Here is a 24,790-nt window from a genome sequence, read left to right as displayed (position 1 = left end):
TTCTGTCTGCAGGAAGCACAGGCAGTGATTGGGCAGAGGACCACTGATGTCAAGGCTATGTTTGAGGAGCCCAGCACGCACTCCCCAGCATCTGCTGCTCGCACTCGCTCAGAGCCTCAGGTGAGCATTGGGGACTAGGCTCCCTTTCTGCAATGGGCCAGCATGTGCTTCCTGCCCCAATTTCCTCTTATTGCTGTCCTTCTCTTGTGAATGAATTGGTCTCCAAGTGAAAACCCCTCTGAGAATGTCTGGGATTGTGGTTTTCCCTCCCTGTCTTCACCCCCTGTCTATTTTCAAAAGCAGTGGTTTTGCATGTGGTACGAATTATTGGAATGCCATGCAAGGTGGAAAATGCAAGTTTCAACCTGCATATGGTGCCAGAAGATGATTGATGTGGCAACACTGTGTGAATCAGCACTGAAAAGTCACCTTAAAAGCACAGAGCAAATCTCCAGATCAGTAGATTTCATGCATGTCGGCATAAAATCGTCCGGAATGCCTTTAGACGATCAGGAGGATGCAGCAGAAAGTCAGCTGGCAAGTTGCAAAAGGAAGGTGCTGAAGCTGCAGGTTGAGAAGTTGTTTGAAAAAAAGACAAAATTACAGAATACGTGCCGTGGAGAGGGAACTCGGAACTAACCAAGAGTCAGGGGTTTCCTAGTCTCTCTGATCCAAAGAAGATTTCTTGCCCTCGATTATTGCCCCCTTGTAGCCTTGAAATCGTGGAATTCTTGAATTTCGGGCCAGCCAAATATTTTGTAAGAGCCCTGTTGGGGACATAACCAGAGGGGCCATCCAGTGGCGAGCATAAAGACAGAAGATTGGGCTTGAGAAATGGTGTTTCATACTTGGTCTGGCTGAAAGGGATTTGTGTGAAAGCATTCTGTCATCCCCTATAAAAGAAACACCAGTTTTTATTTTTGTATAAAAAGGGCAGCAACTCCCTATTTACTGCCCCACACAAGGATTTGACAAGTGAACTGTGTTCAAATCAGAGGTGCCATTTGGAAAGTAGAGATGCTGGCATTGCTACACAGCTGCATTCTTGGTGAACGCATCCAGTGGCGGAGATGATGAGCAGCATTTTCTGTCCTGCAACTGAGGCACCCAGCGACGGCAGTGTCCCAGTATAGTGGTATCTTCAGTCGCGCAGAATTTCCAGCCCTCAGTACTTCTCAGCAATGGGCTTTGGGGTCTGTACAACCGAATGCAAAACAGACGTGTGTTGTCTTTGGTGAGGCCAGCTTTTATGCTGTTGTAGTGATCGTGCAGCAGAGGTTGATTGATCAGTCAGCACTTTGGGCGAGCCATTAAGGAGCCGTAGCCGATCGTGACTGGGAAGGAATGTGTATTAGAGGGCACTGCTGCCACAGTATGACATCACTACTAGTTTTAAAAAGAAAGACAATCCTTTGTGGTATTATCACATATATATGCCCAGTGTCTTACATGTAGTTTTTTGCACAGCAACTCTAAAAGCTTGTTGTATAAAAGCTTGCTGCGCCTGCTGTCATAGGTTCAAAGGCTCTAAATATTTGCCTGTGCAAGCATTGCGTTATGTGCATTCAGTTTCGTAAGTGGCCGAAAGAGCTGCCAGCCTTCTCTGGAAGCAATGAGCAGATTCGATCCCATCGACTGCATTGTGATGCCACAAGAAAAGCGAACAAGATTTGCGCATTGTCATGAGAAAACAACTGTGTGTGGTCAGAAATGTGACATTCGATTCAGCTCTGGTTCACTGCACTGCTTCATGGTGTGCTGCACCATAGCTCCCCCTGCCACCACGGGTGCAAGGAACCACAGCACTCGTAAACTGTGAATTGAGGGAGGTCTTTTTGACTGGTCCGGCATCATTTTGCGAGAAAATAATGCTGAAATCTACACGACAGCAGTTTTCTGTTGTAGCTTCCATGTGACAGGCTGTTCGTGTGCGTGCGGTGCAACAACAGTGCATTGGCAAAATGCAGAAGGGTGTGTTTGGCCGCAACCTTTGCCTGCTGCGCTAAGCATGCAGCCAGATGCTGCAGGTTCACCGCATGCCTGGCCCTTCCGTTGCGAGGATGCCCTCTGGAGCCACCAGAACTAAATGAGCGGGGCGGGGATTTGTGGGCGCCCTTCCCGAGGTGTCGGAAAATATGCAGAGGCCTTGAAGCACGCCGGAAGTCTCTCCAGAGTGTGAAGAGCCTCATGAATTCAAAATTAAAATATCTTGCAACCACGCTTTCACAGTACTTTGGAGTTGGACTGCGGTCTGTCGGAACCAAGTGAGTTGCAGCAAAAGACAGCACGGCGTCGGTTGCCTCATCTTCACTGTCCAAGAAAACTTCACAACAAGGAGCTATCGTCGTTCATTGCTGACTCGCGTCTCATTAGGCTCGAAAATGACCACACACAAAAGATACATGCAAGAACTGAACCCTTCCATGGCTCGATTGAAAAGTGCCACACCATGGAACTGCGCTGCCACTAGCGGCGGTTCACGGCACAAGGATTGGGGCCATGAACCAGCTCTGAATCGAATGCAGCTATTAGAGGCAGTGTCAAATGTTTTTACCACATGCAGTAGGTAATGGATTTTCCTACTGTCCTACATTGCAGGAGAGCTGAAAAGTAAGTGCTGAGAAAAGAAAAATATCTCCATTAGTAAAAGCGTGAGTCTGAACTCTCAAGTGAAATAAACATTTTATATCAAAAAAAGTCTAGGCATATATGTGTTAACTTGGAGATCTATCTCTGTTTAGTGTTTGTCTTTAATGAAAGGTATTCTCTGTGCATGATGTCTCAACTCTACGTCCCATTAGAGCTGTACAGTTTATTGCGCACATTTTCTTTAGGAGGGGAGGGCAAAGCTCATTGCCTGATTCATTCTGCCGCTTTCATAGCATGGAAATCCAGGGGGCTTTGTATGCTAGCACCTCAAGGCAGCCTTCTTTCCAGAATGGGTCTTCCAACCCGCTCCCACTCTGTGGAGGTGGCATTATCACTCGGTAACTGCAGAGTGACAAGGGAACACAGTGGGAACACATATATTCTCATTCGGTATATATTGCTCTTGCAAATAATACACAGTGGGCCAGCTAGCAGGTAATTCTCGGAAGGAGGCTACGTAAGAAGGGCTTTCAACTTGCCGGTTGGGATGCGGGGGCCCCCGACTTTGGCGGCGAACCTTTGCATGCGCCGGGAATGGTGACAATCCCATTATTGGAGCACAGCTATCCACAGGCGCATTGGCAGGGGAGGGGGAGAAAGCATGCAGTCACTATCGCTCACTTCGCTGCCTGGCACCAGAAGACAACAGAGTGTGCGGTCACTGCCGTTTGTGTGAATCCGTGTTGACATCTAGGTGGCACTTCCGGGTCGCTACTTAGCTGTGTAGAGACGGAAGGTGAAACAGATTTTCCTCAAGTTGTGTGTGAATAGAAAATGGTTTTGAACTGCACTAAAAGCATGCACGTAGAAAGGTGTTTCTTCGATCTGTAAACCCGAGCAAGATCTTACGATGTTTGTGTCATCATTCCGCCATCCCACAGCATCGTTTACACTCCTAGTGCCCCCTCCTGGCTAATACCCCCACTCCTGATGCGCTAGAGCCATTGGCGATGGATGCTTGTGCCGTCTTTTCTGCTTTTGAGGCGGTGTTGCCTCAAGTGCTTTCGCTCATCATACTTGGTTTGGTTTGGGTGATGGGATTTAACGTCCCAAAGTGACTTGGGCTGTAAGGGACGCCGTAGTGAAGGGCTCCGGGAAATTTCGACCGCCTGGGGTTCTTTAATATGCGTTGGCGTTGCACAATACATGGGTCTACAGCTTTTCGCCTCCATCAAAAATGCGACTGTCACGGCCGGGATCGAACCTGTATCTTTCGAGTCAAGAGTCGAGCACCATAACCTCTGAATCACCATGGCGGCTTACCTACTCGGTTTAACTACGTTAAAACCTTACCATTTACAACATGAAAAACTGCATGATAAGCCAACATTAGAAAGCCAACTGTAAAATAACAAGACAAGGCAACATTCATGCAATTGTGCTTTCACACATTTATAGAATTTAAACAAAAATCTGTTATTTTTGAAATCAAGATGGAACTGTCAGTATCTAAGTGATTGCAAGTTTGCCACTTTTCATGGACAAAAAAAAAAAAGTTGAGTTGCGAGGGTCTTGCTAGTAGTGCTCACAGGAACATGTTCATTCCTTTCAAAACTTCCAAAACTTAGTTCACCAATGTATAAGCGGTTTTGTGCTAAGAAAACGGAAAATTTTGCGCACTATCAATCCTTGGATGATATTGCGCGTCTGGGACGTAATAAGCTTTTTTAAGAAAGCGAGACACATCGGCCACTGCCGATAAGATTTCCATGCTACGCCTGTCGTTGCGGAACACTATCAGTACAGCCAAACACCAATTTCATACTGTACGTATGAAAAATTTTCTTGTTTCTTCTCCAAGCAAGCTTTGGCGACATCTCGCGCCACGCAAGAAATTGATTCTTGGCCTTTCTGCAGATAGTGCGGGTATGCACGACAAGTTAGAAACAGCGCAGGCGCTCAACCAGTACTTCAGTTTGGTATTCACTCACGATGACGGCTGCAAGCCACATTTTTCTTCTTTTGATGATCTGGCACCAATCAGTGGCATTTGCATAACTGAGGAAGGTGTGCTAGCTCTTCTGCTTAACTTGGACACAAAGAAGTCGCCAGGGATTGACGAAATACCGAATGCCTTTCTAGTACGTTACGCTGAATGGTCCGCCAAATATTTAACTTTAATATTTAGGAAATCACTAAACTGCTCTGAATTGCCAAGTGATTGGAAACTCTGAAAAATCACCCCGATTCCCAAAGAAGAACACAAATCAGCACCTTCTTCCTACCGGCCAATTTCTCATTTGTGCACTTCAGTAAAATTGCTTGAACACATCATCTGTAAACACCTGACTAACTTTCTCGAGGTGAACCACGTCCTTGATAACCGTCAGCACGGGTTCCGTCGCGGCCTGTCCACAGTAACACAACTTATTGCAACAGTTCACGATTTAGCGGCAGCACTAGATAGGCATAATCAAGTTTATATTGTTTTTCTTGATTTTGAAAAAGCATTCGACCGTGTGTCTCATCAAAAATTATTGCAGTAGTTAAAACCTATACTGAAACACGAGCGCCTACTCTCATGGATCAAAGCCTATCTTTCGCATAGGCGTCAAAGTGTGGTTGTTGGTGTCCTCTCTGATGCTGTCCCAGTGGAATCCGGTATTCATTCTTGGGTCCCCTTTTCTGTCTAGTGTTTACTAATGACATAGTTCACAACGTACATGTGAAAATTCGACTTTTCGCAGACGATTGCATAATTTATCAAGAAATTTCTAGCCTTGAAGATCAACTCCTTTTAAGCGATTCATTGTCTGCAGTAGAAAAATGGTGCTCCACGTGGCAAATGACTTTGAATTCCAACAAGACAGTAGCAATGACTGCCCCGCCGCGGTCAACGCTTTTAAATACTTAGGAATTCAGATAGCCTCTGACCTTCGATGGAACGAGCACATATCGTATATAGAAAAAAAGCTCTAAGACAACTGCACTATTTGAGAAGAGCGCTGGCACAGTCCACACAAGAAATAAAGCTTTTAGCTTATAAAACATTTGTTCGGCCAATGTTGGAATATGCTGCGGCAGTGTGGGATCTCTGGACCGTAAGTAACAAACTTAAAATAGAAAATGTCCAACGCTAAGCAGCTAGGTTTATCTTTAATTGTTACAGTTGGAATATTTCCCCAACAGCCCTACTGCACTGCAAACCGCAGGTCTTGAACAGCTGGCCATGCGTCGTCATCGTGAAAAATTAAAGTTATTCTACCTGTATTATCACAATAAACTAACAATAGAGGAAGGAATTTTAGTTGAGCACACATCTCGGTGCCCTACACGCTCTTACCATACTAAAAAAGTTGCCGCGTTTTCATGTAAAACAAATGTTTTTAAGTACTCATTCTTTCCCCATGCTATCACTAAGTGGAATGTTTTACCTGCTGACGTTGTCAATTGCGAATCGGTAAATTTATTTTTACAAGCTCTGGAGGATGTATAGGGCTCTTATGTATCCTTGTTTTCGGTCAAGTCCGGTGCCTTCGTTTGCTGCCAGGTTCGATGTCATTACATCTTCTCTGCCTTTGTAATCGATTTTATCTTGTATGTTCTGGTTTTTGCTCTGTTTTGCAATGTACTTGTCATTTTTATCAATATGTTTGTACCCCACTCCTGCCTAAGGCCTTTAACACAGGCTGGGAGTATTTGCTAAATAAATAAATAATTCAGTATAGTCACTGGTTGTAGACCATAACTTATGGTAATGCTGCTTGACAATGGCAAGGCTACTCACCATAGAGTTTCTTACTATTACCTAGAGGGAAAGCTGGCGGCCCGTCTATGGGAGTTTGCATGGTGACCCCTCGAGACCACTTCAGCCACCATGGGTGCTCAAAGCATCATGGGGCGGTGAGCTACTTGTTGCGGAACTGCAACTTTTGGCCAAAAAATAATAGAAAAATAAAGCTGTTTGATAACTACAAACGTCCTAACATTCAATACCTTGTCTAATGATTGCAACAAACGAGCAGAAAAGAATTTAAGTGCAAAGTTTGCCCAAAATAAGAGACGACTCGCTCTCCTATTGGCCAAGTAAAGAACACTATAAAAACTAATATTGCGTAATTAACAGTAGCACTTTTAAAAGTAAATATGTTTTAAAAAAAAATGTTGTTGCTTAGATACTTTAAGAGGTTTTTTAATGGCATTTCGGAAGAGTAAAACCTTTTATTGGCGTCGTGTGTCGTCGCGTTTTCACTACTATGGCTTTTGCACACTGCGTTCGCGCGAAAGTCGTCTGCGCACACACGGACAGCGTTTTTGGAATGAAACATCTTAGTAATGACACTCCGTGTTCCTGAAAAACTACAACTGTTCCGCAACAAGTAGCTCACCGCCCCATGATGCTTTGGGCGTCCATGGTGGCTGAAGTGCAGCGCCGCCAGCTTTCCCTCTAGCTAATAGTAAGAAACTCTATGCTACTCACTCCTGACGTTATGTAATATAGGCCCCTTTATTTTTGTGTAAAACCGGGTTTTTCCAGATTTCGGCATCCCACACAGATTTCTTAATGGAGCATTTTGGTGGTATGTTTTTTTCTCTACAGTGAATCACCCTGTGGTATTCACCCACGACCGCTAAACAATCTGTAATCGAATTTTTCTGTCATGCTGTTTCGGTATCAACAGCCGAGCGAGGGCTGTGACGTCAAAGAGTGGTTTTATTGTCACGTGAGGCGTGGAAAAACGTCGGATGCAATCGCTGCCTCGTCGTTTTAATTCACTACAGTGCTGAAGGCAGGCTTCCTGAAAAGCCAGAATGACAAAGAATGTGGAAGCAGCAGTTATATTGTAGTTTTTGCATGCCTGGCATGACATAAAACTACTTTTAGACGGCACAGTCCTTATTCGGCTGTTGAAACCGAAACAGCACAAGAAAAAAATTTGAATATATATTATTTAGCTGTCAAACGAGAATACCAGGTGGTAATCCATGTATAATAATGCCTTAACCATCATTACAAACTAGAAAACACGCACCAAAAAGTTAGGTGTCTGTACTCTTTAAAAAATTGGGTTACACCTGATTTCGACCGAAAAATGCGCCTTCTAGAGTGTGTAGTTTTACAGAACACAAGGCTGAAGTCGTGTGAAAATTGGCAGGTATGTAGTGCTTAATCCAGAGGGTCGTTTTTAGGTAACTCATGATTTTAAACCTCTTTTAATTCTGATTGTTCGTGACAAGGCTAAATTTGAGGATAAGTTAGAAAAGTGTGTTTTAGAAGCAAGAGGCCAAAACTCAGGTGCTGACCAGGTGGCTTAGTGGCACCATATTGAAAACAGCTGCGGTGTAAAGTGAGTAACTTATTTTTTACTCCAATAGAGAAGACCCAAACTATGGAAATTATTGTCTCCCAAAAAATAGCCTGAAAACACAGGGCCCTATAATATATATATTTCAGAAAGCTGAGTTGCCAAGTGTGATGTTTGCAGGCGGAGGCAGTACAAAACAACCACGGAGCAGCCCTTGCATCGCCTCCAGCTGAACTGACGTACACGCGCAACCAGCTTCAGGACACCACTTGTCTTGGGGCAGCACCTCCTGAGCCAGCACAGGGTATGTGGGCCTGGGGTTCAGACGAGTGCCACTGAAATGCTGCTGCCGTAGCTTGGACTTGATCCATACATATAAGATGGGACAAAATTCAACAGGATGAAAGCAACGATGCAACTAGCAAATATCTTTAGGAAAGAAAGATGCAGTCCTCTGGTTGCTTTTTCATCTCGGACTGTGCATTCTTATTTACAAAAACTGGGTATGTAGGCTTACCAAAAGTATTGGGAGAAGTCTTATTTAGGACTAACTGACCCGTCACAGTGGCTTTTGCATTCATCTGCAAAGCCCATGGGGAGCAAATTCTTACAGGGAGTCACAAGGCAGGGTCGATGCGCCGAAATTACTCGCGAATGTAACATAAGGGGGAGTCTCAACCATTTGGAAAGCAGAAGGAAAACTAGCTTAAAATGTTAGGCAAACCGTAGAGCGTTGCCCTCTGTGTCATATCTGAGAGGCAACTCTTAAGCAATGCGCGCAACAAAATGGAACGCAGCATAGCGCCCCCCTTACGTGAGTGCGCATGGCCTTTGCTGCTTCATGTTTGGTGCTATGCTGTGCCCATTGCCCCTTTTTTCTCCTTGCCTACTCTGCATGCTTTCTTTCCTCTTTTAATGGCCCAATGACTGCATGCTGCGTGATTAGCCTCAGTGGCCCAAGGTCATCAGTAACATTTTCTTGTAATTTTTAATTAATTGGTGTAACATTGAAGGTTATTGAATTTTGATTCCTGGTGCAGTAAAACCCCGCTATAATAAAAAACTAGTAAAGTGAAGCTGCAGTCCCATTTCCATAGATGACTGTGCATTTCTTTTCGGTTACAGTGAAGATTGAAGAGGTGGTTTGCTGCACTTGACTACTGCCTCTGAAAAGATGCTGAGGCATTGGACGAGGTCATGCAAAGCTTTGTTTTTCACATGGAATCAAACTTTTATTTTCTTAGCCATCTTGTATTTGTGTATATGATGTACTTCCACAAGATGTAAACCAAGTCCAAAACGCGTGATAAATGAAAATAAATAATTGTCACATAGAGGACTGAGCAGGATGTAAAGTGTTTATTTTGTAAACCAACGCTTCTTGCTTAGTAAGGAGCATCCTCAGAGCCAGCAACAGCTGATATAGTAAAGATACAGTAAAGGTCCAAGTGCCATTACTATAGAGGGGCTCTACTGTGACCAGCTTTTTTCCAAGAAAACTGGAGGGGGCCTTAAGGGTGTGCGTTCATGCCCATATATTTGGTCTACATTCATAGTTCTCTGGGAGCCCTCGTATCACCCCTGACTGCCCTGGCTGTTTCAAGCACAGCCACCGGTGGGGCCTGTGAGACCCAAGCTGCGTCTTGCGACCCGTCATTCATTTACTCGCATATAGGTCAACCCCTATACATTGTGCTCACCGAGAAATAAAAAAAAATTATTCGCATTTAAGTTGACTCATAGACAAACCTTTATTCACAATAAACTTGGCCAGTAAATACCGCTAGTCGCTGTCACAAGCCACATCCTCGTCAGAACTGTCAGGAAAGTTTCCCTCTAAGGATGCTTTGCAGGCGGCCTCGGCGTCCCAAATGACGTCGTCCTCGCTGCCGTCGAGTGCGTTAGAAATGCAGCATTTTTTGAACCCTGTCCTGGTGATCTCTGGTGGAAGGTCCTCCCACGCATTCTTGACCCATGTTGCCACTTCGCTGAGCAGGGCCTTCTTGCGGCGTCCCATTGGCATCATGAGTGCGTTGTCCTTCGCGAGCCATTCCCTGTAATATTTGGCAACGCGGTCCTTGAAAGGCACGGTGACATCCAGGGGTTGTAACTGAGATGTCTTACCGCCAGGTATGACGACCAGGTTTGTGCGTGCAGGGCTTCCTTGACGCCTGGGCAAATGTGGCCTCTGAACGAGTCCAAGACGAGCATGTTTGGAAGTCAGCACCTGGTCACTTCATCCAAACAGTCTGGAACCATCCTTTAACCATCTCCTCGTTCATGAATCCCTTCTCATTGGCGCGGATGATCACTTTTTTCGGGAATGGTTCATTCTTTGGAATTGTCTTTCGGCAAAACACGATGTACGGCGGCAACTTCCAGCCATCTGCAGTGCAGCACAGCATTTACTGCAAACATACATAAGTATAGTGCCAGTGTAGCCGGCGCTGCTTGAAACGTGGACGCGACAATAGAACTCCATTAGCTCGCTACTTTTGCTCGCTTTGCTCAAGAATATAGGTCGAAAAAAAAAAAAGTTGACCTATATGTGAGTAAATGCGGTAATCATCATCTGCCACGGTGGGCAGTATGCTCACGATCCAGTGGGCAAATTGTGGTGATGACAAGAAGTCACATGACCTATTTGGCAGGCACCTCATTCCATCTGCATGCTCTGGCTGCGAGGCTTCAAACGGTCACTGACACTGGACAATTTTTTCTGAAATTGGGGGTAATAATGCGCTCATGTTCAAACAAGTTGTAACGAATGGTGCAGCTTTGAGAACGTCAACCTGATGGCAAGCACTAGTGCTAGCGGGTATATTTCTTTCGTGACAGAGCGACAACGGAGCGATTCCAGAGAAGCATTGCGTGCGTCCGGACCACAACCGGATTGCCGCCATCTTCTGCGTCAGTTCTCGCCCCGAGAAATACCACGTGATCGCCCTGTAGGGATGCCCCATCCTCTCAGATGCCTGCCACTAGGCTCACCTCAGAGCAGCACAGCACTCTATGGAGGACATTAGCATCGAAGCATCGCACAACTCTGTCACCGAGAGCCGGCAGGTCTTTAGCAGAGGGGGCACACTCGCAGTACACTCAGGCAACCCACACTCGAGCGCAGGAAGAGTGCCGCATGCGTGGCATTGTTGTGGCAGCAGAGTGTTGCTGCTCATCTCTGCACGAGGAAACCATAGTTGGTCATGGTATTAAAAGTTGAAAGGAAAATAACGCAGTAGTAATTGATTACTTTTCTGCAATTGTTCAGTTACCTTTCTGGGGCTGTAATTGACCACTGTAATCAGTTATATTTCAGTTGAAGTAATTGTAATTATGATCGACTTGCTATTTGCTGTAACGTGTACAAGACTGGTCATCATTGCTGTAAATATCTTGAAGAACAGTTGAAAAGGGGGGGGGGGGGGGGGGGCTATTTTTGTGGTTTTATTTCCAATATATCGCGAGGTGCATTATGACGCAGGTGATTTGAGGCAAAAGAAAGATGTAAATGTGAGAGGCCTCCGCTATGGCATCCCTCATAGTCCACATGCAGCTCAAGACACTGAGGAAAAATTGAAGGTGGCCGATTGTATTCTAATGGCAAAAACATTTGTTATAAGCTAGAAAAGGTTGATATTAATTACATAAAGAGGCATAGCCCCTCACTTTCCTGCCTTAGCTGCTAGGCAATTTTGCGGCACTTTCCTAGTTTTTCTTGACCTAAAAGAGTGGCGAAAAGTTGTGATGAACATTAGTGCACCTAAATGCACCTGGGGGTCCCGGCACCACTAAGCATTCTGTAGCCCAAAAGATAAAACTGTTAGCCTGTGTCAAGGACATCAACTCCAAAGAAAAATATGCACTTAGTAGAATGCATACTGCTGCGTTGAGTGCCGTTTAAGGGGGACTCCGGAAAACACGTCGGGGCAGTTAGGCAGAAGTGGTACGTGGAATCCAGGAGTCGAATGCGTCCCTCGTGTTCGGTTCCACCTGTCAAAAGGTTGCATGGGAGCGCGTGCATGAAGAAAGACCACTTTCGCAGAACCACGCACTGCCTCTGGGCATGGCCTAAGTGGATACAGATGTGACGGGAACACACAAAGAGAGTTAGGGGGGGGGGGGGGGGGGGGGTTAGAAACACAACAGCATGTCCGCTGCCCGAAGAGGTCTCGTAGTGGTTGCAGCCAACGCTGCTGCGCGCAGAGACCTGGAGTTGTGTCCGTTCGGCTTTTGGTCACAGCTGGGCCCAAAGGTTCTTCTTGCTTCGTTGACAACTGTAACGGTCTCAACCAGCAAGGTACAAAGCCCAACAAGCAGAAAGCGCCAAACCGACTTTGAGAACTGCCAAGCTGTTTTCGGTCAACAAAGTCTCTTTAGAGAAAATAAGCTGCCTCGTGAAATCTACGTCCTCCGGAAGTTTCCAAGTTTGACCAAACCAGAATACACAGAGCTTGTTAGCCAAAAGGGAAAAATTTCTTAAAATTTTTGGGGGGGGTGCCGTAGCACGGTTTATGTCACAGAAAGCCACCTCCCGTGAGAGCACAAAGGGAAGGTGTAGCCGCTGAACACACATACAAAACAGACAAAAAATGATTCCCGCTAAAGCAAAAAAAGAAAATACAAATTTGCCTTGTGGATTAACGTCCCGGGAGTCAGGAAAGGGCATTACACGGGAAAGCTTCGGCTGAGGCCAATCAGCGTTGCCATTACCTCGTAATTTTCTGCAACGCATGTAAGCTGAGTCCTGCAATGCCCAAGCTCCAAAATTTCGCTTTCATTTCGCACAGGAGAGTTAAATGAACAAACGACAAAAACATTGAACTCAAGACGGGATTATTCCTCGAATCCGCCCACAAACAGCGTTGCGACTCAAGGAATCTACTGGTTCCTTTTCTTCAGCCGCCCCCTGCGCGGCTGCGGTCCGATAGCTGCTCTAGCAGGTGCAAAATGACACAAGGCTAGGAACTTCAGCTTGGGACCCTGAACCGTTCCTCGTCCAAGTCTCGCGGTTCTGAAGTTTAGCTGACGCTCGGAAAGCAGAAAGCGAGAAGGGAGCGAACGAGTGCTAGAGCAGTGCCAGCGTATCCACCTCTCTCGGATTGGGTTCGCGCGTTGCGTTGAGTTCCTTTCATGCGGCGCGTGCGAACTCTTGAGCGCTGAGGTGCCAAATTGGAGCTGTTACGCGGTTGTTCGGTTTTTCGTGCAGCAATCAACATGAGGCGCACTTTCCCCTTCATTAACATTTCCCGTTTGGTTACCTCTGTACGCTGCCGCTCTGTGAAAACCTTCGCTGTTGATTTGTCTTGCGCGCCACTAGCAATCGCGGAGTCGTCACGGTTTAAGTCGCCGGCGTCCGCCTCATCGTCGGTTTGTAACAAAGCCTGCTCTAGCTCATCACCGTGGGAATTTATAGGCTTCAGGCTTACAGGTTCAGGTTTGCCCTCTTCAGCTACGTGCTCTGCTGGCGCTGCGAATTCTCGAGCCTTTGAAATGGTGAGGACCTGCGCAGCGTTATCTCCAAAACTAAGGCCCTTTTCTTTGGGCAGCATATCCGAGCGATTTGAGAAAATCGAGGGATGCTGCTTAGGCAGGTTTTGGGAGACGGCTGCCTCGGTCAGACGCACCTCGAGCGGGCTCTCAGTCCCGACGCATGCAATGGGCAAAGACACACTGGTTTCATTGGAGCATAACTAATTTTCGGGTGTTTGGTCGCGAGCGGCTGTCGTTCCCTCATCGTTGAACTGATCATTGTGTCGAGGCAGCGCTGAGGCGCATTCCTCGCTTACAATAGTACTTGCAGTTGCCGCTTTCAGCGCGCGACTGCTTTCTGGAGGACTACATTTTTGCGCTGCGCCTACGCCTTTCTGGGTTGCAAGGGCAATCTGCACGGCATCGTGCGTTTCAGCTAACGCCGCGCTCTGGCTTGGAGCTCCACAGTAGCTGTCTGGTTTGCCCTCTTCAACTATGTGCTCTGCTGGCGCTGCGAATTCACGAGCCTTCGAAATGGTGAGGACCTGCGCAGCGTTATCTCCAAAACAAAGGCCCTTTTCTTTGGGCAGCATATCCGAGCGATTTGAGAAAATCGAGTGATGCTGCTTAGGCAGGTTTTGGGAGACTGCTGCCTCGGTCAGACGCACCCCGAGCGGGCTCTCGATCGCGACACGGGCAATGGGCAAAGACATGCTGTTTTCTTTCATGATTTGCCTTATGCAGGCATTCTCGCCTGTGAACTCTTCATGCTTAACGTTTGCACAGTCGACAGTGTTGATGGTGGCAGCCGAGTCGCGGAGAACATTGCACAGTTTTTTGTTTACTGGTAGTTCCCGGAGAGAGGGCTGCAAGAGTTGCAAGTTGTCGTCCCCATTGTCTGGAGACACAAAGGCAACTCTAGGCTTACGGCAGCCGATCGCAAGGTGTCCGGGCCCTCGGCACCGGAAACAGACGATCGGCTTTTTAGCTTCAAAAGCCTTTTCCATTGCACTGCTAGCATCGTTGCTTTTGAGTGTTGGAGGGGTATTCGACGGCGCGTTTTTCGCGGAACTGGTGGTTCTCTCTAGGATTGACCTTGCCCTGTCACTGTTCTTCTGAGCAACTAATTTGTGCCTAGCTGACCCAGCGGGGCTCGTTGGCTGGTCGCTGACGCACTGATGGGAGCGCTGCCCGCTGCCATCACTTCGGACTTTAGAATCGGTCTCTACACGAATTCCGAAGTATCGGAAGAGGGCACTTTTTGCTTTGTCGTAGTTGTGGGCATCCTCATCGGACAGTCGCGCTAATACGGCGGCGACATCACAAGGGAGGATAGCCAGCAACATCATTGACCATTCGCCCTGATCTAGCTCCTCTTCCGTACATATCTGTTCAAAATTCGCAAGGAAAGTTCTGAAGCTCTCGCCTCTTTGAAAAGTCCGCAACCGATCTTGGGCCCTTCGCCGTCTGAGAAACTGAGTCGTACGTATGAGCTCCTGCTGCTCTCGTTTACGTAGTTCCTCGAGCCCAGCGTGTCTCTTACGGCATTGCTCCTGCCATTCTATCTCCTCCTCTTGACGAAGCCTTCGCGTTTCCTGCTCCGCCTTTTGTTCTACAATCATCTCCCACGTCTCCGAAATTCCGTCACCCTCAGCACCACATTCCTTAATAGCCTCAATCAGCTGCGGCTTTCTCTGACTTTTCCTGACCTCAATACCCAGCTCTTCACACAGCAAAATCAACTCTGGCTTCTTTAGCTTGCTCAAATCCATGGCAACTCTCGAACGAGAACTTTCAAAAATAAGCTGCTACGTGAAATGCTTTAGCGAGCACGTGCAGATGATTAATCTACAGGTAGTGATAAATTTTCAGAGTTATCAGCCTGGCAGATTCTTAAAGAAAGTCAAGCGCTCACCGCTGCTGAAGCCAGGACCAAGCGTGGACGATCCCGCTGCTGCCAACCAGTTGATATGTTTTGCCGAGCTAGTAGCGTGTTCCACCAGGCATCGGGTCCAAGAGCACCGCCGCTGTGCCGACGGAGGAAGAAGCGTGGGCCGGAGACGGGGAGTAGGGGAAGTGAAGGAAAACTTGTATTCACATATTTACATGATTATTTACAAAAAGAGACAAACGGTAAAAGCTGAGAAGTCTCAGGGAAACGCTGAAGGAATCGCTTAGGGAATTGCTCAGGGGATTGCTCTTTGATGAACGTGTCGAGCGCTTTTAAATAGACCCTCCCGAGATCTTCCCGCCTTTTCCGACCAATCGTAGGGACTTCGTCCGGGTGCTCCAAGGTCGTTCACTGCTTCGTTGTCTTCCTCGGCTGAGGCCCCTGGATACTCTGAAGTGTCCAGAAGAGCATGTTGTTGGGCTAGTCGTTTCCGGCCAGGTGGATTCCATATCTTGTTCCAAGGAAATGCCCCAAAGGTGAACACCTGCAGCGTCGTCACCCCGCTGTTGACAAAAGAGCGAGGCGCGGTTGAATGGCAGACGCTCGTCTCCACAGGTGGCAGCAGGCGCTGAGACATGTCACCCTGGCAGATGCACACACAAAGTCGCAGGGTCAATACTGCTGCGTTGAGTGCCGTTTAAGGGGGACTTCGGAAAACACGTCGGGGCAGTTAGGTAGAAGTGGTGGTACGTGGAATCCAGGAGGTTGCATGGGAGCGCGTGCATGAAGAAAGACCACTTTCGCAGAACCACACACTGCCTCTGGGCATGGCCTGAGTGGATACAGATGTGACGGGAACACACAAAGAGAGTTAGGGGGGGGGGGGGGGGGGTAAAACACAACAGTACCCTCACCTTGCTTTGAAAAGTACCACCGTTTTCTTGCGCTCGCCATCTCCGTGAAGCCGTACGCCTCCCACACGCTTCGCTGCTACCGCTTCCCGTATACGGGACGAAAGACTCGATACAGATGAGTTTCGCGAACTGTGACTATTGTTCAGTTTTGTGCTGCGGACGACGTCCAAGAACCCCTGTCACATGGCCGTCATAAAGCTTCTTTATTATAAACGCAAGTGAGCAGGTAAAGGGAGCATTGTCATAGTGGAGCTGTGTCGTTGCTACATGCCGCAGAGCTGACTTTTAGTTGCTTTTTTTTTTTCTCGTGCCAGCACTTTGTTTTCTTTGTACATTTGTGACAAAATTTTTAAGTGCAGTTAGCATTTTTATTTTTGTTTTACTTTTGCATACACAGTATATTTTTGGTCGGCTTAGGCGGCAGCACAGTCTGTTTACTAAGTCTAACCATTTTTGCAGTTTTCTTTAATGCGAAAGCATTACGAGGAGGTGTGTGCCCACAGATGGTGCGGAAGAAAATCCCAGTGATGTTACACCATCTAGCGGCTGTAGGACACAGGACCTCAAGGTGGCGCCAGCTGTCCCAACGACATTCGTGCCCAAGTTGTGAGCGATCCTACCGCGTTCTGGGTGGTGTCGTACGATTTTTGGTCGGTGACTTCCACAATGTGTAGGTGTCCAGCGGGTAATAGAAGTTTGGACCAGGGTTGGATTTTTGGGAGCGATCATGGTAGTATTCCTTGAATCAGGTTTCGGGAGAAAATTTCAAGGTCTTTGTAAAGTTGAAATTCATTCCATCTGCCGCTTGCATGGCAGAAGTTAAAGGGACACTGAGGAGAGCACTATTAATATTTTTTTTATAGTAAAATCCGATAGTTCGGCATGTCATGGCTTTGTTGCCACTTGGCCGGCAGCGAAAGATGCATTTATTTCTAAGAAATTTGGATTCGAAGTTGAAAAAGTTTTTCCCGCCGCTCTGATTCAAACTTGGGATTCGTCTATGACGACAGAGGACTAAGAGACGTGAAACATGACGTGCACATGACGTAACGCAGACTCCGTGATTTCTGGCTGCCAGCAGTGCGGCCTAGCAGCATCCGAAAAGAAAGCTACCGCCGGCCGCACGTTGAAGGCATCTATCGGCTATTGCGGCCGTCGCTACAGTCGCTTCGATTACGTTTGCACTGGCGTTTTGCCAGCGTTACGATGGATCTCGTTCTCGAAGTCGTCAACGAAGTTCTCGCAAATAGACACCTTTAGCATACCGTGTACCTTGTTACCGCTAGCGGAATACCGGGAGCCCGCCTCCCGCCGGAAAACAGGCGCTGATTTGTCCCGATGCTTCAGGAGCGCGCGTAGCAGCCGGGCACGTGGCGCCATCTGGCGACGTCAAGGAGATTTGCGCATGCATTGGCTGCGCCTCAGTGATGCATGGTTTCTCGGTTCCTGGTGTTGCTAGAACCATTCGTTCTAGCAACACTGTTTTGTTCTATGATCTCATCACGCTTGTACTTGCGAGTTTGGCCTGTGGCGGCGATACCTGTATTTTGGTTCTTGCTCTTTTCTACGTTACAAGAGCTTTGTTGTCAGTATGAGTGGCGTTTTTGTAATCAGGAGCTGGTATTCTGTCGATACAAGCCAGCTTCAATTTCTCCTCAGTGTCCCTTTAAGACCCTTTCAAAGGACCATCGCCTGACAGCGTTATAGAGGAAAGATTTACAACATTTTTAGGTGTTGTAGATACATGTGATATGGAAGTTTGTAGAAGAGCTTAAAAAAGAGCATCAATTGCTAAATTTGATGTAGAGTTAGAAGTGAGCGTTTTTTCTTTTCTATCTAAAAGAGCAGCAGTTTTGTGATGATCTGTTCTCTACATAGCTTGGCTTCATATCAGCCGGTCCTGGGTGCTTCCAATGCTGACGCGCTTTCAGAGGGAGGAACATGTGGCTAGCTTAAAGTATATCCTCTTGCATTTTGGTTTGATATTTGATTCGCATGGTCTCTGCATTGTGCTGATATGTACAGTCGAACCCGGATATATCGAACCCGCATATTTCGAATTATTGGCTATATCGAACACACAGATTACCCCCTTGAAAATACTATGTAAAAGTATAGGACAGTTGCGTTGTATATCGAATTCCATTTTCGCCGGACATTGGATATATCGAACGCCGCGCCGCGCCGCGCCCCTGGAAGGTGCGCTTTCCCCAAAGACATTCCTGTCCGGTCCTCAGCCGCCTCAGCGGAGAACATTTCCGCAGTCAGCAGGCGCAGGGCCCTTTTTTTTTTTTTTTGTTCCCCGTTTTTGCGCCCCACCGGCGCGAGCTTTCCCACTCCTCCTCTCCTCCTGTACCGCCGGCGTGTGCTCCGTCAAGGTCATTGGAGATCAGCGAAGAGAGAGCGCCGCATGGAGACGCGCGGCGACCACGCTTCTTGGGGAAAGAGAGAGAGAGAAAACGGTCGCTCGTGGGCACATCGTGGGTCTGGGGAAAAGAGAGAGCTCAGAAAAAAAAAAAAAAAAACGAAGCCCAGAGCGCCGATCTTTCTCCCTGCTCTTTCTTTTCCCTCTGTCGTTCCTTCGCAGCCGCGTTGACTGCCGCTCGCATAGGCTTCGCTCTTATCGCTCCATCTGCGCCTCGCGTTTTTTTTTTGTGTGTGTGTGCCTGTGTTTCAACGCGCGACGTGAAGCAGGCCCCAGTAGCCAACTGTTTTGGCAAGGCAGGCCTTGAAGTGGCCGGAGATTAATGTCCGGAAGATTTAGATGACGATGAGTGCTTGGACGACGCGTTTCGCGACTTGTCCAATTTTCTCGGCGCCGTTCCGTCCGAAGTGACTGTTGAGGACTTTAACGCTGACAGCGAAGTTCAAGCGGTAGCTGGCGTTCAAGACGCCGACTCCAGCGACGACGAGGGCAACTGTGTTGTCGAAGAAACGCGTCCGTGCGCAGCCACTGAACTGGCGTCAGCGTTAGCCTGATTCGGCGCTGTTGCGGCGAAATGGAAGGCACTGTGCTGTCGCACCTGGACAGTCTCGAGAAGATCGAGGCCAGTGTTTTGAACTTCGTTTCCCAGGGGAAAAAGCAGCCCAAAATTAGTGATCTTTTTTTCCGCGAAATAAAGCGCTTTCACATTGCGCGCCCATACTATGTGATTCGCGGCTGTTCCAAACGGTAAGCCACAATTTGTTATGATCGGGAGTGCAGTTTTAGCCTATATCTGTATATCGAATTTTCGCTATATCGAACTATTTTCCGATCCCCTTCGAATTCGATATATCCGGGTTCGACTGTATATATTTTTTTTTTACGTTTCCTAACTTTTTGTGGGACAAAAGGTGGTGAGAATGCACGCCGCTAACTGAAAGTGGCATAGTCATGCCTATTAGTTTCTTATGAAATGCAGTAAAAGTGCTCTATAGTAAAGTAACTCGGACCAGCAAAATTGTTTACTATATCAGGGACTTTACTATATCAGTGTTGGTGATGGCATGGCTCCAACTGTGCTCTCTGTCTGCTTACTAAGCACCAAGTGTCCGTTTCTAAAACAAACACCTTGAAATATCTTACATCCTGCTCTTATTATCCTGTTCTGTGATAATTATTTATTTTCAGTAGTCGCATGTTATCACTTTACGACAACATTTATGTCCTGTCCAAGTATCGCATTTACATGAATACAATGTGACTACAAAAATAAAGCGAATTTGATTCCATGTGAAAACCAAAGCACAGTTCCGTCGTGCCTTCGCTGCCTTCTTCATGGCCAGCTTTCCACCCGCCACTCCCGAGTGCGTGCATGAATTATGTCATTTGGCGCAACTGCGGCGAGAAACCACTGCTGTCAAGCATTTTTCAAAGGAGGCCTTGGTTCCCATCAAATAAACTTTGCTTCCACACGAACGGTTTTTTGCAGTTTTGGGAGGCCATTAAATAATTCGGACATTTTTTTCCAGTCCCTTTAAGTCCGAATTAACGAGGTTTCATGGTTTGTTTATAGCGCTGGCAAAATGGTGTGAAATGTGAAAAGGGAATGGCACTTATACCCCTGTCAGACTAGCAGATTTAATGGCATTTGAACCGTCGAATATCATTTGGTCTCTTTTGGTGCTACACGGTAAAAAATAATGTCATTGAAAAAAAAAATAGTGCAATTGAAAGACATCAGCGCACATGATGTTTGAAATTGTTGTGTAGTGTTTCAAGAGCGGGTGAGAACATTTCTGTGCAATATTATAAGCTTAAAATTTAATTTCCGGCCATTCTGCAGCACTCTAGCCATCAGAAGCCAAGCCAAGTACAAAGTCAACCACATACTTTCTACGCTTCGCAGGAGCGCGAAGCGTAGAAATGACTTCCAAAGAGTGAACTGCTGAGCTACATATTTAAGTACTTCCGAGCTCAACAACATGGAACGCCAACCGGCAAGAAACACGCACTCCAAAATGATCAACAGTCGCAGGAAAGGCCCTGCTTCATGCTCGCCGCCTACGTTGGCTGCTGCTGAGATCGAGAGTAATAGCTATCCACAAGAGCCTCTAGTGTGAACAGGTTCACACCAGAATTAACATTTTTTAGCAGAACTAAATAAATACAATTTTTAACTTTGGCAGTGTGCTCATTATTTTTTTTCGCGTCGTTTGTTTCTGCTGCATATCTGGTGTCCAGAGTAGGCATTTGGTTCAAGATCGAATGCGAATGAGTTCCCCAAACTCATTTGATGGCGAATGACATTCGAACCTAATGACATTAAGAGCCAATGTCATTCGATGCGAATGACTAAATTTGCTAGTTTGACAGGGGTATAAGGCGATGCGTGTTGCATGCGTGACGACTGAATGTGTGGGCCGCACTGCTAGCAGAGCCCAGACGAGACAAAAAAAAAAAGGTGCACGCCTCATTGGTTATTCTTTTGGGGTGAATTGACGGCCAGCCAGTATCTGTCTAAATTAAAAAAAAAAAAATGCTGTCACTGCATTGATGCCGGAGCCCGGGAGTGGCAGATAGCCAATGAAAGCCTGACGACGTGTTACATGATTCTATGCGCAGCCCAACCAGTTGAGTGTATTTGTCTTGTGACTGTAGTTTTCTACATTCTTGTCTTTAGGTTCTGAACATGAGTGAGATGGGCATTGAATAACTAACAAATTCGGACAAAATTGACTGAAAGAGCAAAAAAAATAAGCAACAAGGAGGGGGCTTCCTTGGCATGCTGTTGGGGTTCCTTGAGGCGTACCTTTCTTGGTGGTTCTACTGAGGCAGTACTTAATGGATTTGTGGTATGCTTACTTCCTGTGGCAGATGGCATTACTGACGCCAGTGAGGCTGCGGAAGGCCCTGGCTTGAGCCAAGCTCAGCCAGCCAGTGTAGAAAGCAACGAGCCAGAAATCCGGGCTCGGGCGCTCTATGACTACCAGGCGGGTGAGGAACTGTTGTGCGAGCCACAAGTTCTGTTTTTAGTTGGGTTTAAATACTAAGAAATGTGCATTCACTGTGGAATGCCTCCTGTGGGCACATGAAAAAAGGCATACAAAAAGGTAAGAGGCAAACACAACAAGTTGGATTCCACCTGGGCTTTCTCCCACTTGTGTTTGAATAGGAGGCATTCCTCAATGAATTCTGTTCATTCTGTGTGTCTCCTACCTTTCTGTTGTTATTGGCTAGCTGATGGCTTGCTCTATGCACACCACCTAGCCCCATGTAAAGCTTGTACAGTGGAACCTCGATTATACGACGTTCAGGGGACCGCGCGAAGCCGTCGTATAATCCGGGTGTCGCATAATCGAAAATCAAGCGTGATATTTTTTAACGTCTGAACTTCATTGTCATCTTTCTTTTTTTTTTTTTTTCGGAACACAAATGCAGCACATTTTTGCAGGCAGAGGGCTAGTCTTCAACAAACAAGATAAAATGGCCGTTGAGGCTGCCGTGAACAGCGGGGCAGCGGCTCGCGCGGTTTTCTTGATAGGTGGAAAGATTAAGGCGCACCGGTTATCGACTGGCTAAAGTGTGCCTACCGTATTTACTCGATTCTAAGCACCCCCTTTTTTTTCAAGATCGCGATGCCCAAAGTGAGAGGGGGTGCTTAGATTCGAAAAATAGCTGCAGACAGTTCTGTGCCGCCATCTGTCTTGTAGTGTCGGAACGCAGCAACACAAAAAGCACCGTGGACGCCGCTGTCCTCGCATCGGCGAGCGCGGCCTCGCCCGCTTATCTGTTTCTTCGGACGCATTTGTTGCTGGAGGGGCGTCTTATCTTTTCTCTTTATCTTTCCTCTGATCTTTTAACTCTCCTCTATCTGCACTTGGCAGCGGTGGTGGCTTGGCTCGAGCCAGTAGGCAGGCCCGTGCAATTTCCTTTTCATCCTTCTCTCAGTCACAACAACAATGCGCAGGCCGCGCCTCCTCGGGACTCCGACTGCACAGGCTCTACGAAAAAGAGAGCAAGTGCACTTGGCGGCCTTGGCAACGTTCTCTTCCGCGCAAAAAAGGGGGTGCTTAGATTCGCATGCAAAGTTTTTTTTTCAGAAATTTTTTTCAGAAAATAGGGGGGGTGCTTAGAATCGCGAAAATACGGTACATCCCGGCCTGCGTTTGCTGACGACCTTTTTTGACGGACGGTACGAGCCAGACGTCGTACGAAGCGGGGTCCTTCTAAAATTTGCGTCGTATAACCGAGGTTTTTAATGCATTGTCTCTATGGGGGTTTTGCCGGGACCGCACAAATTCGTCGTAAAATGCCGGTCGTCGCATGACCGGGGGACGTATAATCGAGGTGCCACTGTACTTGCTGTGCCCCAAACAAGTGACAAGTGCATAACTTAATGGGGCAAATAAAAGGGCAACTGATGTCGCCAGGAGGCAACTCCTAATATGGGGCCTTGCCTTGATGTCGAGCATGTCGAGGGACTGAATGTGAGCTGAGATGCCGCCATGTGCATTGGAGCAAAAAGGATGCTCCTGCTTCTACTCTCTTCGCTGCCTTCTCTTCTGTAAGACGACGGCAGGTTGAGCTAGTGGGTACATACTGACTGTGAATAACAAGGGACAGAGGAAATACTCTCTTTCATCTCTCCTGCTGGCCAGGTCCAGATAGCATTTTTGCTAGCCCAGTATAGACCTGGCCATATTTGCAATTTCTTGTAGCGCTGCCTTATCCATCAAGTGTGTGGTGAATGTGCATGCATGAAAGCATCACAATCTAATATCTGCTGTTGGATGTTTCTTTTTATCAGCTGATGACACGGAGATCTCTTTCGACCCTGACGACATCATCACGCACATTGAACAAATTGACGAAGGCTGGTGGCAGGGCCTGGGCCCTGATGGCACCTACGGTCTTTTCCCAGCCAATTATGTGGAGCTTCTTGAGTGAGTGCCTGAAGCTGGTGGGGCCTGGACCTGGAAGATATTTATGTGTTCATGGCAACAGCAGCTGGTGGCCATCAGCTTTCCTGTTGCGTTTGATGGCGTGCTGTTTTTCCCTTAAAAGAATGCGAAGGGACGTGTTCATGCTTCTTGTGCCTCGAATGAAGTCCGGTGTGCGCCGCACGCTGTCTGTTTGCGGACGCTCAAGTGTACTTCCAGTGGTCTGCTTTCTTGCTTTGGCAGGCCGAGTATTCTCTCCAGTTGTAACAGCAGATTCCACTCTAGCTTCTGCCTTTGGGTTTCATTTCTCCTGTGGAAAGGCACAGCATGCGGAGACCTGCAGTGCTGCACAGCTGTTGCTCTTTTCGAGGCATTTCCATTCATTAGGAGGCATCATGTGCAAACATTGTCAGTGGCCTACATTCTCACAACCCCCACTTTTGGCTATTGGAGCTAGCTTTTCTATTTTCCAAGGTGCCACTTGCGTGTTCGTTGTTCTATTTCTAGAAGAGTTAGGCTTACCGGGCATACAGGCGAAAGCCTTGTGCTTCCACTTTTATAGTGATGGCGTGGGAAGCTTGAAGCCTGTATGAAGCCTGCAAGCAGGTCTTGCAAGTATATACTGTGTACTAACTGCTTGTTTACCAAAAAATGTTTTGCTTATGACTGTTTTTCTCCTGTCCTTTACTCATGGAGTTTGCACACTGCACCATACGTGGTCAAGTTATTACCCGAGTTGTTTCCTGTAATAAACTGGCTTACAGATATGTTGGCATTGTTTGGTCCAGTCATTATGGATGGGTGCAAAAATGTCACGATGGAGAGAAAAGTTTGGCAAACATAAACAATGTACCATTGCTTCTGTCTCTTAGGACATTTGAATGGGAGTCCATTCGAATGCTCCCTCTGTATCTTGGCTAGATGGCTTCCTCCACCTACCCTCTCACACTTGCGAAATTTTCAGATATATTTCACTAATTATAGGGAATAACTGGCCGCACTCTTCGTAATCTCAGATTTGCTGTATAAATTTCCAGGCCTGTGGTTATATTTTAAGTTATCCATAACCAAAGCTGATAGAAACAGCAGTGTACACAAGTGCATGCTCGAAGTCATCAGGGAGTGATGTGTAAAAAATCTGACAGATTGAAGGTGTCATCATATGTGCTGTGGCTGTCTCAGTGCATTCAGCACCCTCTCCTCGCTTTCCTAGGTGTAGTTAGCGCTATGAGAGAATGCATCGCCACTGAAGCTGT

At 47.0% G+C, this 24,790-nt stretch overlaps 1 protein-coding gene across 10 annotated transcripts in view; it reads left to right on the top strand.

The window, feature by feature from the left end:
* Positions 1 to 24,301, top strand: part of Abp1 (Actin binding protein 1) — a 73,605-nt gene extending 49,304 nt beyond the window's left edge. For 3 of the 10 annotated variants that reach the window (XM_089578223.1, XM_089578221.1, XM_089578219.1), the window contains 5 exons: positions 13 to 120; positions 8,076 to 8,199; positions 16,629 to 16,775; positions 21,469 to 21,588; positions 23,402 to 24,301. In XM_089578223.1, the coding sequence (XP_089434349.1) occupies positions 13 to 120; positions 8,076 to 8,199; positions 16,629 to 16,775; positions 21,469 to 21,588; positions 23,402 to 23,541 (639 nt within the window). In that variant the 3' untranslated portion in view covers positions 23,542 to 24,301. Of the gene's footprint in view, positions 1 to 12; positions 121 to 8,075; positions 8,200 to 9,020; positions 11,296 to 16,628; positions 16,776 to 21,468; positions 21,589 to 23,401 lie in introns of those variants that run through there. The other 7 variants (XM_089578224.1, XM_089578220.1, XR_016290006.1 and 4 more) reach the window with 6 other exon arrangements.
* The last annotated feature ends 489 nt before the right edge of the window (positions 24,302 to 24,790 follow it).

Source organism: Amblyomma mixtum, chromosome 3 (genome assembly GCF_055824585.1).
Source record: "Amblyomma mixtum isolate Tamu chromosome 3, ASM5582458v1, whole genome shotgun sequence".
NCBI lineage: Eukaryota > Metazoa > Arthropoda > Arachnida > Ixodida > Ixodidae > Amblyomma > Amblyomma mixtum.
The sequence above is the reverse complement of the archived record's forward strand: the minus strand, read 5'-3'. Positions and strand labels throughout refer to the sequence as shown.